The 16,156-nt window shown below is 46.1% G+C and overlaps 2 protein-coding genes across 3 annotated transcripts; both read right to left on the bottom strand.

Annotated features, from left to right (window-relative positions):
• Window positions 1-80: 80 nt before the first annotated feature.
• On the bottom strand, window positions 81-10,634 carry tdrd7a (tudor domain containing 7 a). 2 transcript variants are annotated; one of them, XM_076167272.1, is made up of 23 exons: window positions 10,442-10,634; window positions 9,854-9,950; window positions 8,835-9,039; window positions 8,045-8,189; window positions 7,691-7,805; window positions 7,331-7,420; window positions 7,096-7,133; window positions 6,750-6,805; window positions 6,377-6,547; window positions 5,508-6,194; window positions 5,148-5,335; window positions 4,869-5,064; window positions 4,641-4,752; window positions 4,294-4,514; window positions 3,856-3,990; window positions 3,294-3,377; window positions 3,031-3,165; window positions 2,536-2,646; window positions 2,088-2,259; window positions 1,766-1,944; window positions 1,348-1,541; window positions 1,027-1,187; window positions 81-872 (listed from the first exon to the last, which is right to left on the bottom strand). In XM_076167272.1, the coding sequence occupies exons 3-23, from the start codon at window positions 9,036-9,038 to the stop codon at window positions 592-594; spliced, it is 3,675 nt and encodes a 1,224-aa protein (XP_076023387.1). In that variant the 5' UTR covers window position 9,039; window positions 9,854-9,950; window positions 10,442-10,634; the 3' UTR covers window positions 81-591. The 2 variants fall into 2 exon arrangements, with proteins under 2 accessions (XP_076023387.1, XP_076023389.1); XM_076167274.1 differs by having other exon boundaries at window positions 4,303-4,514; window positions 9,854-10,634.
• Window positions 10,635-10,760: 126 nt separating this feature from the next.
• stra6l (STRA6-like) lies at window positions 10,761-16,132 on the bottom strand. The gene is made up of 18 exons (XM_076167275.1): window positions 15,984-16,132; window positions 15,507-15,579; window positions 15,170-15,270; window positions 14,955-15,085; window positions 14,685-14,805; window positions 14,436-14,481; window positions 14,208-14,333; window positions 14,025-14,098; window positions 13,784-13,892; window positions 13,561-13,714; window positions 13,319-13,394; window positions 13,124-13,205; window positions 12,784-12,832; window positions 12,490-12,607; window positions 12,242-12,361; window positions 11,794-11,957; window positions 11,560-11,703; window positions 10,761-11,326 (listed from the first exon to the last, which is right to left on the bottom strand). Exons 1-18 carry the CDS (start codon window positions 16,010-16,012, stop codon window positions 11,088-11,090), a joined length of 1,956 nt encoding a protein of 651 aa, XP_076023390.1. The 5' UTR covers window positions 16,013-16,132; the 3' UTR covers window positions 10,761-11,087.
• Window positions 16,133-16,156: the final 24 nt, after the last annotated feature.

Here is a 16,156-nt window from a genome sequence, read left to right as displayed (position 1 = left end):
TCACAAAACAGCTCAACCTTCAGGTGCAGATTTCTAGATGATTCCTTTGACAAGTCCATGTGTATTGAGATGTTTAATAAGGATTTAGTAACCAAATAGCATACTGAACTGTATAAAGACCAACGTTTCACAATAAAACTTAAATTCACATGGGACAATTCCACATTGAAACAAAAAACGTCTCAGCTTGGACCTTGGCTAAAGAATATGTACCCACTCTCACGATTGGCTTGTCAATGCAGGAAAAGGAACGTGTGTTAAGAAAGCCAGCGTGAACAACAGCAGGACGGAAAAACTTATTAACTGATTGCACTGAAATGGAATGCAGCCATTCTTAGTGTTTGAATAACCCCAGGTTTGCTGAGGTGTCTTTGACCTTTGTCTTACTTGCCACTGTACCTAATTTACCAAGCGTTACATTATAAACAAGTCCAGTAATGGACCAGCTCCAGCTAAGTTTCACTTCCAACACACTGGAAGTGTCCCTGCACACCGTTATCTTGGCAATGATCAGCTTTCAATCAAAGTATACACTCATATATACACACACACAACAGAAACAGAACAAGTAACACGTTTGGTAGATTCAATTCAGTCAGATTTTGCTGGTTGACTGTCCATCCTGTGGGGGGCGCTGTCCCATGCGGCTGACAACAGGTCACTGCCCATGTTGGCCATAATGTTGTGGATCCAGAGGTCCCTGTCCTCCACTGTGGTGTCCACCAGGTAGACGGTCAGCCTGCACGCCCACGGCTCACCTCTGTACCCAGGTCCCTCCTGGACACTCTCCACGTGGGCCACCAGTGCTTTCTTCTCCACGTGGTTCCTGAACACCATGGAGGCCTCTTCTGACCACTGCTGCTCCTTCACACCTGCAGGAGGAAGAGGAGGAGAAACCTCTGGATGATCACGGTCCTTTTTTTCTGTTCTTGTACTTGACGTTGGTGTTGGGCCTCATGTTGGTTCACACTGGATTTCTGTGTTTCTGACCAATAACAGACATTGTTAAGAGAATCCTTATCTTACCTGCTAGTCTGGCGGTGACGGCCTGGAAGGGCAGCTGTCTGAACTCCTCCATGAGAGGCCGGAGGTGAGTGCAGCGGACCAGCTCATGCTTGCCGTGGTCCAACTCATAGACAGAAACCAACCCGCTGGCCAGAATCCCCTTTACCAACACACGGTGCCAGCTGGGTGGAGAGAAGGCTCAGTTAGACCCAAAAGTGCTGCAACATCAGATCAGCTCATCTGTTGTAAAGGGTTAAGTGTTATTGTGTCTTCACTTCATGCCCTGCCTGGTTTGGCTGCAGCTGTTACGTTTCAAGCTTAGCTGAAATAGAAGCCACCTACTTTTTGTCTATCTTAGCAGCACAGACTTCTCCTTTCTGGATGGGCGTGGCCGGAGTGATGTCACTCATCTTGTTATAGAACAGCATCATCTCCCCCATCAGCACCAGCAGCTGATGGAGGTCATGCCATGGCTGCAGCACAAAGTATCCGGGGTGGCAGGCGGCCGGCACGAACACGTCTATATTCTGATTGGGCTGAGGAAAGAAGGAAAGGAATCACAACACAAAACTGTAATATATGCAGAAAAGTAAAAGTCTAAATTACTCCCCTAAGTTCTTAAGATAGAGGAGAGACACAAAATATCTACTGTAACTCAGAGAGAGCTATTTTTACATCTTGCTTGCGTTTGATGAACTACTGAAAAAAGGCTTTTCTTAAACAAAAGAGTAAAATAATAAGCGCAAACTTATTTCCTCACATGCCAGACGAGCCTCTCTCCACAGGCCTGGGGCAGATACAGCAGAGGAGGCATCAGAAGTTGCTGTTCCTGAGCGCTGGTGGCCTTCACAGCTGCTCCGTGCTGAGGCGAGGCTCTGCCAGAGGGGCTCGGGACTTGACCGCTTAGAGACGTCTTCTCCACCAGAGTGCTGTGAGAACCTGTGGTAGTGATTAAGGGGGGAAACACAGAATCTAAAGGCTTCACCAGGCTTCTCTAAAGAGCCTTTTACATGGACTCCACACCTGACTGTTGTGAGAAAGCGTTCCTCTTTCTGTTGTGTTGTCTTGTGTTGTATCTTTACCTGCATCCAGACTGTTGTTGCTGATGCAGAGGTTGTTCTGCGCTCGGAGTTGTTGCCACAGCTCTGAATGGCCCAGCTGATGGTTGATGCTCTTGTCCAATTCCTGACTCTCACTGACGAACAGGTACATGTAGACCAGCCTGTCCTTCTTCTCCTGCTCTACTTTGGAGATCTTTAATGAATGGAGAGAGGGATCAAGTATATACATCTACACTGTAGCTATACACACACACACACACACACACACACACACACACATCAGAGAAAACTTCATGATAAAAGAACGCTTCTGTCTGCAGTCAGCGTTTTCCTGCCATATTAAATGCTTTACTTTGCTGAATATTACAGTGCATAAAGTCTGTGCATTTATGAGCGTGTGTGTGTGTGTGTGTGTGTGTGTGTGTGTGTGTGTGTGTGTGTGTGTGTGTGTGTGTGTGTGTGTGTGTACCTTGATTTTACAGTCCACAGAGCCCAGGACAGTCTCCTTCAGCCAGAGGATGATCTTGGGGTTCCAGTCCCCCTCTGGGCCCGTCAGCTCAGCCAGGCGGCACCTTACAGCCTGAGGACACACACTCATTAAAACGCTCCCAATGGGCCCAGAAGTTCAGAACCGGAACAGCCTGCATATTTGAGTTTTAATTGTCAGTTTTGGTGCAAAATTGCCTCATTTTGATTGGCTTAGTGCTCCAAATAAAACAGAACTATTAGTTAAAACAAAGTATAAGTGTAATTTAAACATATATGTCATTTATGAAGATTGTACACACACACACACACACACACACACACACACACACACACACACACACACACACACACACACACACACACACACACACACACACACACACACACACACACACACACACACACACACACACACACACACACACACACACACACACACACACACACACACACACACACACACACACACACAGACCTGGGGTGGGACGACATAGAAGTCATTGACAGAGGAGGCGGGGATCTCTCGGAGCTCCGTCACCTCTATGGTTGCCGTGGCACCAAAGTCGATGAATAGGACCTCCATCACTCTGCTGCCGAAGAGACTGGTGATCTGACGAGAAGAGAGGAGGAGGAGGAGGAGCGTTACATGTTTGATTAATGTCCACTATTATGAGAGTACAGCAGTCGTTAGAGGAAGACTGTGTGATGTCATGCTGGTGTGATCCTGCAGCTTCCCACCTCCACTCTGGCCCATTTCCCTTTGTAGGGAGCGAGGCAGAACTTTCCACTGAAGGGCCGGGACACCAGCGACTCTGACGTCATCTGGAGAGAATAAATATAAACAAGCTATTAACTTCACAAGCCGGTCATTCCAAGTTTAAAGTACAATTCTTTGACATTTCTTCAACATTTCTCTATCTCACCGCCACAGAAGTTAAGTTTGTGCATTAGATCTTAGGCCTAGGGTGGAGCCACTGTTCCTATGAGAGGCAAAGATGATTCCTGACCTTTTCTTCCATAGAGGGTAACCTGACCAACGGGCAAACACTTCATTAAGTGTGTGTAGTTCTTTAAAGCACGGGTATTGACCCCGGTGCCGTAGAGAGCGAAGTCAATGTAGGTTTTCATTACAACTCAACACTACAACTGATTTCTGTGAAGGAGCTTGTGAAGATGTGGGTTAAAGGGATAAGAGTCTTCTCTCACACCTCCTACACTTCAGCACTGCATCAGCACTTCTCTCTACAGATTTAGAAGCCCTCACATGTTGAGTTTTATGCTCTTGTGTAAGTTTGTCTACCTGATTGATGAAGAAGGCTTCTATTCTCTGCAGCAACGTGGTGAGTTTCACCGTTCCTCTGGAGGGCAGCTGGCAGTAGATGGTTCCATCTGCACATACATTGGTCACACACACTGGCTGATAGATGGTGTTTACCTACGGGCAAAGTAAAAATGACGCTTAGGGAAAACAAAGTGGATTGATATGGATCTCTGGGAGCCACAGCAGACTGATGAGGTTCAGACTCTGGAGGTTCAAAGTTGACCACCAGGGGCCTTGACTGATGTGAGTATTGTCCAACAGTGTTCCTCACTGGTTCCCCTTACTGCAGTGAGTGACCTGTCACGTCAAGGGAATATAGATTGGCACTAGCTGATTGGTTATTGTCAGCAAGTCATACAGTGACACAAACAAACTGTTACAGAACGATACATCCATCTAACACAAGTGTACTGAAACCCCACTCACAGTCAGAGGGTTGTCCATGGTCTTGTCCTGCAGGGCCTTGAGGCAGGACACATTGATGTTGACGTCGTTGTCCTGCGATGTGTCATATAGCACCACCACACGACTTTCACTCTGCTGACACAGCTCCAGGGTTTCCATTAGGAGGATCTTTCCTACTGCCAAGCTGTCCAGGGCGGACAGGACCAACGGATTGGAGCTGAACCACTCCAGACCTGAGGACAGGAAGGATGCAGGGACACGGACAGGAAGTGGAGACGTTTCTGTCTGGCTCGTATAACATGTTAATGCTGTCAATGTCAAGCTGATAAGGGCTTGGTTATTTGAATGTGTTCTTCTACCTGCAAGTATGACATTAGTGGCCTGGAAGGGCAGAGAGAGGAAGTCCTGGTGCAGCTGCAGCAGATTGGTTCCACTCGTTTCCATGGAGAAGCCATAGTCCACATAGTACACCTGGCAGAGAAACACACAGAACATGTTCCATCACAGACACACTTGCTTCAGCTGATGATGTCATATTATATATATTAAACAGCCATAAAGCCCACCTTATGTTTAACTACACACACCTTTGCCTTGGAATTGTTTGAGGCGACGACCTCCATGACCTGAGCTCTGGCCAGCTCCTCCCCCTCCTCACCCCTGACTGCCACAAGCTGACCAATAGCAGGTTTGGAGAGATGCTGGGCAGAGCTTTGGCTGTAGAAGGCCTGCATGGCGTCCTCCATGGCCTCCTGGGCGTTGGAGTAGTTGTCACCTACGTACCTGAGCAAAGACAGACAGGTACAAAGCCTGAGATCGTCTGACATCTCTATTGATTCAGGCTTTCTTCAGTCTGTGTGTCCTACCTTACAGTAACAGCACTGCCACCCTTAGCTTCTGTAATGAGCACAGAGGGGTACTGCTCGGAGGGAGGAACCAGGTACGGAGGAGTCACGGCGCCCAGCACGTCGATACCAGACGAGCAGTTCCTTCCCTGCCCTCTTGGCTGGCTGTCGGTGGATTCCCCCTCTGCCACCCTGTCATAAAGGATCGCCTGGTCACAGGAAAGAGCACCGTCGTCATCAGAGACAAAATAATGACAAATGTTTGAAGTTACTGAGGGAAATCAAAGCCCCTCCCCTACACAGACTTGGCCCCACAGTGTCAGCCTCATGTGGAGGTCGTGGTTACTCTGGTCGACTCCATGTCTCCTCTCGTCTGCTCACCTTTGTCTTGTCGTTTGGTTTGGGGTACTCCACTGTGCAAACTTCCAGTAAAAGAGAAACGTTGCTCAGAATATTTTCGGGGAATGGGATCTTGTATGTGTCCATGAAGAGTTTGGGCAGAGTGTGTGTCCACAGACCACTACTGTACTTTGACAGGAGCTCCATTAGCTTCTGTCGAATGTCGTCCGGCACGCCGCTGGCAGAGGAGGACGGGGGCGGAGGCGAGTGGTTGCTCGGGCGGTCGTTACTATGAGCTGCAGGCGAGTGATGATGAGATTTCCATCCATTGTTGGGAGACTGTTTTAATTTAGCAGGAGCATTACAGTCGATGCTTAAATTAGGTTTACCGTTGCACACAAAGCTGAAGTTAGGCAACGGGACTGAGGAGGGAAGCGGAGCCACAGGGGGGCCGACTGGAGAAGAGGGGCGTCCTTGAGAGTTCACGACAGTCTGCTGTGGAAAAATGAATGTTGGTTTAGCCAATAGGCTTTTAGCAGAACCGGGAGGTGTAGGGACACGGGAGGAGGAGACGACACTGGAGGGCCGGTCAGGAGTGTGTGTGGTTACAGTGCCGGAAGCAGCGGAAGAAGTGTTGTTGGTGCGGTTGTCCTGATTGGCTGTGGTTGGCTTGGAAGGGAGAGGGGGGTAGACCAGGCGGTCAGCTCCGGTGGTGGAAGGCTGCTCCACCTGTGAGGGTCAGAGGTCAAACACATCAGCCAGCATACAAAGAGCTGAGCAAGTTCTGTGTTTATGTAAATGGAGAAACTGATGTAACAATGAAATGTTTTAAACTGTCACAACTTTACTGAAAGGCATACATTTGGTATAAATAAAGGTTAAGTCTCTGTGGAGAGGAGACGCTGGCTCACCAAACAGATGTCTCTCCATTCCCGGAGATCGATGAGCGCCTGAGGATGGACGGCATGGTTGAACATTCGTTTGTAGAACTCTGGTAGCTTGGAGATCCAGACTCCACTGCAGTGCTTCTTCAGGAGCTGCAAGAGTCGTTGCCGGAAAAGGTCCCGGTCATAAGGGCCAGACTGGACTCAGGGAAGGGTGGGGGAGAAGCACAAGCTGTTACATGGTACATCCTCACAACAACACCAGCTGAGCAGTTTACTGTCTAAAAGCTGCAAAGACGTCAGGTGCAAATAACTGAATTACAAATAAACATCACCCAAGTTTCATACATTCTTCATGAATTACCCCCTGATGTCTTCTACTTATGACTAATACAAGTACCTGTGCCTTGGAAGATCTGGAGGCTTTCTCTGAGAGCTTCACTGTACTGGACGGTGCTAAGAAAGAAGGAAACCGGAGCCGTCATCAGTCAAATCCCCAACATCAAAAAGTGGTTTAAAAGTTGTAATGCAGGGTTTATTTTCTTTATTATAGAGGAACAATTTGTCAAACCTATCTGAGCTGTACTCCTTTTACCAGATGTTTAGATCATGTTCCCTCAAAGAATTCATTCTCAAGTCTGACATTTCAACAATCATCAGACTTGCATGTAAACTAAACATCCATTTTTTTTCTTCAGACTCCTGGGAAATCAACAGCAATCAAGAAAGACAACAGTGCTGCATACCTGAAGGCTTCTGGTAGTTCACCAAGTGACTCACAGACCTGTTGGCAGCACAGCACAGCACAGGGCTCACAATTATGACAGACTTATTATAGAATCCTGAGACACATAAGCCCCCGCAGTAATGACAGCTGTGTGTGTGTGTGTGTGTGTGTGTGTGTGTGTGCGTGTGTGTGTGTGTGTGTGTGTGCGTGTGTGTGTGTGTGTGTGTGTGTGTGCGCGTGTGTGGGGGGGTCACCTGTGAGGGTGAATGATGGGATACATGGCCGTATCAGTCGGTGGTCTGTGTTGCAGAGGGGTGACGGTGCACAACCTCGGGTCACACTGCCTGATGTTTAGGGACAACAGGTGAAGAGCGTTTAGAAATGACTTACAAAATGAATTTTTCTGATCTAGAAATATAAGAAGTGCAGCTATAATTATGCTTTTAAGTGGTTTTCAAAACACCAAAGCTGTCTAAATGACACACAGCTTGGATGCACTTCCAAGTATCTAAAACGACGACGTATGCCAGCCAGAGCTTCTAACAGCGGTGCCACTTTGGATTGTAAGACGATACTTGACCAGGCCTTCAGTTATCATACACTGAATTGTCTACCTGTAGTCTCCTGATGCACTGAAGCCTCCATAACCGCCGTGGGGCCGAGGTCGGTGCATTGGCACGCCCCAGGCAGCTTGACTTGAAGGCTGACGGAGGGAAGACCTGGGCTTCACTACACATAGAAAAAGGGACAATGGTCCGGGTAGAGTGAGGATAAGAGAGAGGAGAGGGACACAGAGGACATCGGGAGATATTTGATGTTATGAGAATAGGACACAATAACCCTGAATGGATTTAACCTAACAACAGTCTGGGTTGTGACTCTCCTGATGCTTTCCTTAGCAGCGATATGCCCCCTGATAACCTGAGGTAACAGGCTGTAATCCCAGGTGCCTGCAGAGCGCCTCCTACCGTTGAGCATGAAGGTGTTAAAGGGTTTGGCTCGCATCTTGCAGTTGACCAGTTTTGAGCGGCCAGCCTTCTTGGAGTTCCTCTGCCTTGCCACAAGCTCAGCAATGTGGGCCGTCTCTCGACAAACTGCTGCAAAACACGTCAGCTGCACAGCACATTCATTAGATTACATCTGATGCACTGTGAACGCTTGAAGATCATTCAAAAAGATAAAAACAGTTTCCATGACACTACAATAACAGATCTGTATCACAATCACATAACATGATAAACAGCTTTACTGTAGTGTGGGAGAGAGAAAATAGTTAAAATGTCTACTACTGAGCCAACAAGCAAGAAGTCAGCTCAACAGCACCATCTTGAGTCTGAGAGGATGCATTGCAGTCCTAAGGCCCAGCAGATTCATCATTACAATGGCAACTTTGATGTCATGTCCTGTGTACCAATTAGAATCACTTTCAAATGGCTGTGGGAGACTTATTCAGAATATTAAAGTTATATAAAGGTTATGGGAAAGGTAAAGTAGATTCCTGCAGCCAATGCCGTAATTATTTACATCTTAGAGTCAACATCCAACTTGAACTTGGGCAACAGACATGAGACTAAAGCGGTGTCTATAGTGGAGTCACAGGATCTAAATTGGTGACCAGGGTCAGGATCAAACAAGTGATTGGGAATTCATCAATGTCACAAAGGTTCAGGCACATTTAATGCAGTAATGTGCCTTTAAAATGAGATGATGCAGACAAACAACAGATCTAACCTGGATAATAAATACATAAATTCTCACCTGCCCCATCCAGTTTTCTAAGCGGACCACAGACGGGATGCTCCGGAGATAACCCTCCAGGTCTGAGAAGCCCAGTTGTTTCAGTGGGATGTTCTCTCCACAGAGCTCCTTGTAATCTGACTGGAGGCGACAGATGGACACACCTTCCTTGCTGGACTGGAGGACAGCCCGCAACATCTTCTCTATGTACTGCTTGTCCAACATCCTGGTAAACAAGGTGCAACCGGAACAGACGGCACAAAGTCTAATAAAAGTGTTTCAGCACGGAAAAATACACAAAGGAGTAAGATTGACTTATTATCTTATTATGTAAGAGCAGGAGTGTAAATATTTGAGCCCAAAGTGATTCAATTGTGATTATTAAGGATGAATTCTTTATTCTTTTTATTTCCACCAGGATTCCATATATAGGAAACTATCTTTAGACAAAAAGATAGTTTAAGAAGAAGACTGATTGGTTTCAATTTTAAAATGTGCCATCTGCACAAGAAGGCACAAGACAAACGGGACTTTTCCTTCTGTAGGATAAACGACAACCAATCCCGTTTTACAGTGACATTTCACTTTAATTTACACGTTCCTGCGAAACGAGCCTAACCATTTAAAAAGGGGTTTAATTCAGAACTTTTTTTAAACTAGTTTAATGTTCGCAGATGCGCAAATTAGCACTGAGACGCCAATTTCTGATTAGTTTGACGCTATTTCGGAGGGCGAACATGTAATCCAGACCGTAATTCTATTCTACGTGTTACTAAATGTGTGAAAACGAAATATAACATTAACAAAAAGTAAAAGTATCCATTTTCCATTTTCGATTACCGCCATTACCGCCGTAGCGACAAGGTGAACGTGGCTAGCAAACCCCGGGTTCGGCTGGGTTTGCGTCCTAATTAACGACATTTCAGATGTTTAGAACTTGTGTAGGACTAGATAACAAAAACGTTTCAATAATTGCCGTAGCAAGCTTGACTGTGTCAACAGAATGAGACATGTTTTAGATGTTTAGGTTGTTAAATTACCTTTAATCGTCATTCGTCTTCGCTGCTGCCAAAAGCACGCGCACACCCACCACCACACGTTCACATAGGTCACCTACGGGTCAAATCGCTGTTGTTCCTACATTTAGAACGTAAATATGTTAATAAAAAATATAAATCAGGAATATAAATGCTGCTACTTTATGCAGCAAGGGTGTAATTTGTTGGAAGTCCAAATGTTTTGTCTTTTTCACATCAGTTAAAACAGCTGCGTGATGAGACAGGAAGTAAACATTGACTGGTTGCCTTGGTCCTGCGGTGTAGTGTGTGTTTGTCTTATTCTTTTTTTAAGGATCCTCTGGTTTGTTCTGACCGTTCAGTGGTGAGGTACACAAAATCTGTGCGCTCTCATCAAGAGTAACCAAATGCAGCATGGTAGTGGAAAGTTCACTCCTACTCTCTCCACAGGTGGTGCCGCCAGGGTCAAAGGTCGCTGACCTAAGACACTGGCCCAGGCTCCTTTGATCTGCTGACTATCTGACAGCAGATCAAAGCAACCAAAAAACTACCTGATAACCATCACCAGTCCCTGTCACAACCCACTCAGGAGAATTACCCAGACTCACTCACCACAGGTCAGCTTCAGGGTCCATGATCTCAAATCAAATCAAGATGTCCAAGTCGTATGATTCTGACACGTATATACGTTCGGAGATCCAAGAATTGAGAGGCCAGAGTCTGCTGCAGCACAACACCAAAGCTGTCCTCCATCCACCTCTGTCCACTTTCCAGGCTCCTGCTGCGGTCAAACGACTGGCCTCAGGCCCGACCAATGGGCCCGACCCCAAACTGAAGAGTTCCACGAGTTCACCCGAGCTTGTCTTGTCTTGTTCTTGTGCTTGTAAAGCAATTACAGTACAACCTCCCTTGCTCCCTAGTTTTATTTTCTAGGGTAATTGTTAACATACATATTATTGATCATATTCCACATGATTATTAATAATAATTAACCCCTGATAAGCCTTCCAGGTGTGGCCAGCAGGAGGTGTTGTTTTTTTGATATTCTAGTTGGCTCTTACAGGAATCACTGGATGAGTGCTCAAATATAAAAGGTATTTGTAATAATTATAATAATAATAATAATAATAATAATAATTAATCATTCGCCATTGAAAAATCAATTTTACAATTCTTGTTCATATTTCTTCTTTCTGCATCCTCTAGATATCACATTTACTACAAACAGAATCCCAGAATGTGCTAAATTGTTCTTGTGTCAGTCTTCTGCAGGTGTAATAATGATCTCTGGTGGTGACTGTGAGTCTGCTTGGTGGTTGTGTGGTTGTGAGGCCATAACGAAAGCCTGCATCAACATGTCTGACCGGGAGGATGGCAACGGCAGAGACGATGAAGAAGAGGAGAGGTGCTGCCTCCTGAGCAGGATAAGATGAGGGTTCCTCAGTAATGTGTACAGCATCGCCCAGCGCCTCCTGGCTTTACTATTCACAGGAGACTCTGGGAATAAAAGGTAGAGTAGTGATTTAAATCTTAAGTGGTAGATTGCTGAAAGGGATCATGAAATGGAATAAGGAATGAGGAAGACGAAATAAGATGAAATAAAGCAGAAGCGCATCGCCTCACTTCTAATCTAATCTAATCTCCTTTTGTCTCATTTCATCTCATTTCATGTAATGTTCTGTGTGAGTGAGGTGTAACATGTTTAATTGTGCTTAATGTTACAAACTCACCAGATGATGTGTTGCTGAACGTGGCGTATGCATTGACACTGCGTCTCTCCAGCGTGTTGGAGACCAGCAGCTGGCAGAAACAAACCATAACCGGGTTGTTGTGGTAGTGATCAGCGAAGATCATCCCGATCCATGTGCTGTAGCCTGTGGGTGGGTGGGGGTGAGTGTTAGATATCCACACAACATGTAAGTTGTGTTGTATGTTCAAACAGGTTCAGTAACAGCAGTACATACCAGCATCCATGCCTTCGTATCCTCTCTGCATGATAGTTCTGTCTATGCGGGACACCAGCCACGTTCCCACCACCACGCTGCACAGCAGCCTAAAAATGCAGCTGCTCAACCCCATCACCACGTTGTAGAAAAAGAAGAAGTAGTTGAAGCAGTGGAACGCCTTCCTGAAGAGGAACCAGAGGGACAAGCTTTAATTTTTGAGCCGCTGTACCACACTGATTTCTCTTTCCATTTCCATTTGAGGGTCCTTTCACTGCTCCTCCTCATGTATGACTCACAGCTGGTTCTTCCCAACTCAGTGGAAGCAAATCCATAGTGTGAAATATGCACAGTACATTTATCTGAACCTTGAAGGCATCATTTGTCATCATCACATTACAAAGTCCAGATCTTAAAGGATAAAGGAAGTAGCTTTGAGCTCGGTATCAAAACCTAATGAGGCACCCACCTGTTGTTCAGAGCCAGAGGTTTGTCTTTATCAGTGGGAGACATTTTGTCCTGGAGGAAGAAGACCTGAACCAGAGCGACCTGAGCAATCACCAGGGCAATGACCAGGCCGATGGTCACCCTGAGGGGCGCAGGAGAGAGGGAGACAGGAGAGAGGGAGACAGGAGAGAGGGAGAGATTCAATGGAATACAAAGGAAAATCTTTCTCTCTCTTACACACACACACACACACAGTTAAAGCATTCTTACAGTATGATGCCCAGGTTGGTGAGCATGCTCAGCACTTTGCCGTGCTGTATTGGAAGAACCAGCACATAGACAATCAGCAGGGCAAACAGGAAGTGAACAAAGTGGACAATCAAGTAGCCTGCAGAGCAAACACAGAACACACACTCATAAACATGGATTTATCTAATCTTCACTGTCAGTAAAACAATGTTCCACATGTACATTTAGTGTCATTCAAACAGTGGAGAGATGCCAGATCTACAGTTGTGCTTTTAATTTGAATTGTAGTTTTGCGTCAGAAGATGTCAAACTTACCCCACAGTGTAAAAGCTATTTGCCATCCAGAGTATCTTGCAATTGAAGCCTGAACAAAATCAATAATCAAACTTTACTGTCTGTCAGTAATGTTCAAAGTGCATGAATTGGTCGTGGATGAATAAAATGACATGTACACACACACACACACACACACACACACACACACACACACACACACACACACACACACACACCATTACCACAGATACATACTGACATCTGATACAATGAGATATGGACTAGTGAACATGTATTTCAGACACTTTCTAATGTGGAGTGTGTGTGTGTGTGTGTGTGTGTGTGTGTGTGTGTGTGTGTGTGTGTGTGTGCTACCTACCACACTGACAGCAGACCTGGGGTTGTGAAACTTCTCAGGAATAAAACCTTTCTGTCCTCTCCACAGTCTCCTCAGGTGTTTCCTGCAGTACCAGTTTACCACAGCTGTGACTTGTGACCATGTGTGTACTATACACTCATATACTTTTTAATGAAACTCTATATGGAAACACTCCTGGTATTCTAGATCTCTTACCTGTAACATACCAACACATGGAAGGTGTAGGCCACAGAGTTGAGACTGGCAAAGATGGTGGTGCCCAGCCAAGATTCTACACAAAATAAGAGCATTTGAACTGAACACCCAATCGCTCATGGTGACACAGAAACACACACACACACACACACACACACACACACACACACACACACACACACACACACACACACACACACACACACACACACACACACACACACACAAACAGACCTACTCACTTCTGGCCACGTAAGCAAATTCCTCCAGCTGTGGTATCATGACTTCCAGTACGTCACTTTGGTTACAAGAAGCAGCCATGTGCATTAACGTGTTCTTCCATTGGTCTAACTGGTCAAAGGTGACATCGCTGAGGCTGTAGTCTGCCAGCGTTACCTGGAGAATACCACAGAGAGTCAGACGAATGCATGTGGACTCAGATGTTAACTCTACACACCTTCATACCGTGTATAGGCAAATGAGAGACACGATGGCTGTGCCGATGATTCTGTTGGGGAACTTGAAGCAGGGATCCCACTCATACACTCTGCTCTGGAACCAGCTGATGGGCTTACTGCAGCAGGAAGAGGAAGGTACAAGCAACGTGCACTTAAATGGCAGCTAAGGATCACATGTAAACTGGAAATTGTACAAGCAGCATCACGTGCACATGTATGTGTAATGCAGGTGTGTGTTGGCGGTCTACCTGTGTGTGTGTGCCCCCCTCAGCAGCCTCTTCACATGCTGCACATGGTGCTGCTGCATCAGCTCCTCAGGGTCCTGGAAGCACATTCAGCACATCAATCAAGTGTGCATTGTTGAGAGAAAATCAATCAGAAATAATCAATAACAATAAAGATTGGCCAGAGATAAACACAAACAGGTCAACCTCCTGTTCCAGTTTGAGATGTATCCGAACTGCTTTGCCTAGCATGTAAGTAAAACGTCCCAGGAGGAAGATGAGGGAGAGGATGCAGGGCCACTGGACGATCAGCTTCTGGTGTTTGCCCAAAATCTACACACAAGTGCAGAGAGATGAAAGGAGTGTCTGAAGCCTCATAGTGAAGGTCCCATGATGTATTGATGAGCTTGCCTGCTGGGCTGAGTACTCACCTACCTTTCCACCAGGACAGGTGAACGTATCCCACACTGTCACAATGATCCTACAAAACAAGAGGAACTATCAAAATCTGACTTTGTGGGTTCCATCACTACTTTAATGCTCAAACTAACACTGTCATCAGCTTGTCTCTGTGTAGAACACACAGTAAATATGTATGAGGTGGTGGAACTAAAGCATTTTTGGAACCATAATCTTAATGGAATATCTTCAGTGAACAACATCTTTGTACACAGGACAGAGTACCAGGACAGAGAGTAGCATATTCCCAGTACTGCGCCCGCTCCTCTGAAAGGTGTGGACAGGCAGGCAAAGAAAGGGAAGAAGGCCAGGCCCACCTCCAGAGCTCCAACCAGGTACAGCACAGCTGAGGACAACAAGGACACATCACACACTGTTCTCCTCTCTCCCCTCTCACTCTGTTTGAAATCACCGGGAGTATTTGTTAGACACAGTTGTGTGATGTCCAGATGTTGGATGGAGAGCCTGGATACAGATGTTGCAGAGTGAGGGTACCTCTGGCCCAGCTGGGGACGGTGAAGGGGAGGTAGCGTTCAGAGAAGAGCAGCAGGACACTGGAGGACACGGCACCAAATGCAAAACCATAGGACCAACGGTTACTGAGGCTGCCTATGGTGTCCAAAGGCCTGAGACACAACAAGAATCAGAGCAGGTCATGGATTGTGCAGCCTTGATGGAGTGAATCCTGGTTGTGACTGCTGTTGACTTACACCACAATGCCAAAACGTCCCCCCAGGAAGGGCAGTCTGTGGTCGATGCCCAGCTGATGTGATCTCTTCTGGAGGAATGAAAGCACTCCTGCAATCAGCACCTGGAGACAACAGACAACATCTCAGAGCGCTACACGAAGAGGCAATCGCAGAAATCTCAGCGTTTCCATGTGTGACATATCTTCTATGTTCTCATCTTGCAGAGGAAGCAGCATTTGAACACATACTGGACAAGCTGTGTGCAAGGATTCTGCTTAAGCTTGGCTGCTTTAGTCAACTTTTCTGTAGATTTCCTGCATTGTCTTCCTTTTCCCTATCAAAGTAAAGGAGGACTCACGGCTGGGATGAGTGAAAGGTGAAGGAAGAGGTCCATGGAGATTCCATTTCCACATTCCACATCTCTGAATCCCCTGCATAAGAGATGACAACACAAATATGATAGAATATAATGGAACACAATGACAATGACTAAAATGGAAATGAAATGTGATTTAACCTCGACTGGTACAAATGGAATCAATAAAGACGTAAAAGAAGAACTACAGATAACGTCGCCCTAATTACAACGAATCAAAGTGAAGCTGTAAATCATTAAAGCTTCATCGTCACATGCGTTTGTTGTCTGACTTTGTTTCCCAGCTGGTTTGTCTTGATCCAGAACAGAAGCAATCCCATCCTTTAAAGCAGATTATGGTAGGTTAAGTGTAGGTCCTGCCTAACAGCTGACACCAGAGAGGCACCACAGCTCTGGACTCACTGTACAGCAGGACCGACAGATAGATGTGTTGTGTTTTGTGTGTTGTTCTGCACTCACGCTTGTTCAGCTTCACTCGTTATCATCATTGATAAGTTGGAGCGCAGAAGTCGGAGGATCTTTGCTTCTCACGCTGCTGTCCTGTGTGAGGAAAGGAAGCGGCTGTGGAGAGACAACACTTCCCTGTTTCCTGGTTTCGACCACATGACTCCCGCAGTTGAACCTTGACCTCT

This window comes from Genypterus blacodes, unplaced genomic scaffold (assembly GCF_046128005.1).
Source record: "Genypterus blacodes isolate CSIRO-AG114 ecotype Tasmania unplaced genomic scaffold, CSIRO-AGI_Gbla_v1 ptg000157l_1, whole genome shotgun sequence".
Classification (NCBI taxonomy): domain Eukaryota; kingdom Metazoa; phylum Chordata; class Actinopteri; order Ophidiiformes; family Ophidiidae; genus Genypterus; species Genypterus blacodes.
Note: the sequence above shows the minus strand (reverse complement) of the source record. Positions and strands in the feature narration are given on the sequence as shown.

Bases quoted from the DNA above. Each gene is read 5' to 3' on its own strand.
- tdrd7a (XM_076167272.1), bottom strand. From the start codon at position 9,038: ATGTTGGACAAGCAGTACATAGAGAAGATGTTGCGGGCTGTCCTCCAG. The intron at 7,806-8,044 runs GTAGGAGGCGCT...TTCTATGTGTAG, and splicing joins TAACACCTTCATGCTCAACG to TGAAGCCCAGGTCTTCCCTC. The intron at 7,421-7,690 runs GTAGACAATTCA...CCTAAACATCAG, and splicing joins AGTGCATCAGGAGACTACAG to GCAGTGTGACCCGAGGTTGT.
- stra6l (XM_076167275.1), bottom strand. From the start codon at position 16,012: ATGATGATAACGAGTGAAGCTGAACAAGC. The intron at 15,580-15,983 runs GTGAGTGCAGAA...TCTCTTATGCAG, and splicing joins ACGAGTGAAGCTGAACAAGC to GGGATTCAGAGATGTGGAAT. The intron at 13,893-14,024 runs GTAGACCGCCAA...TTCCTGCTGCAG, and splicing joins AGGGGGGCACACACACACAG to TAAGCCCATCAGCTGGTTCC.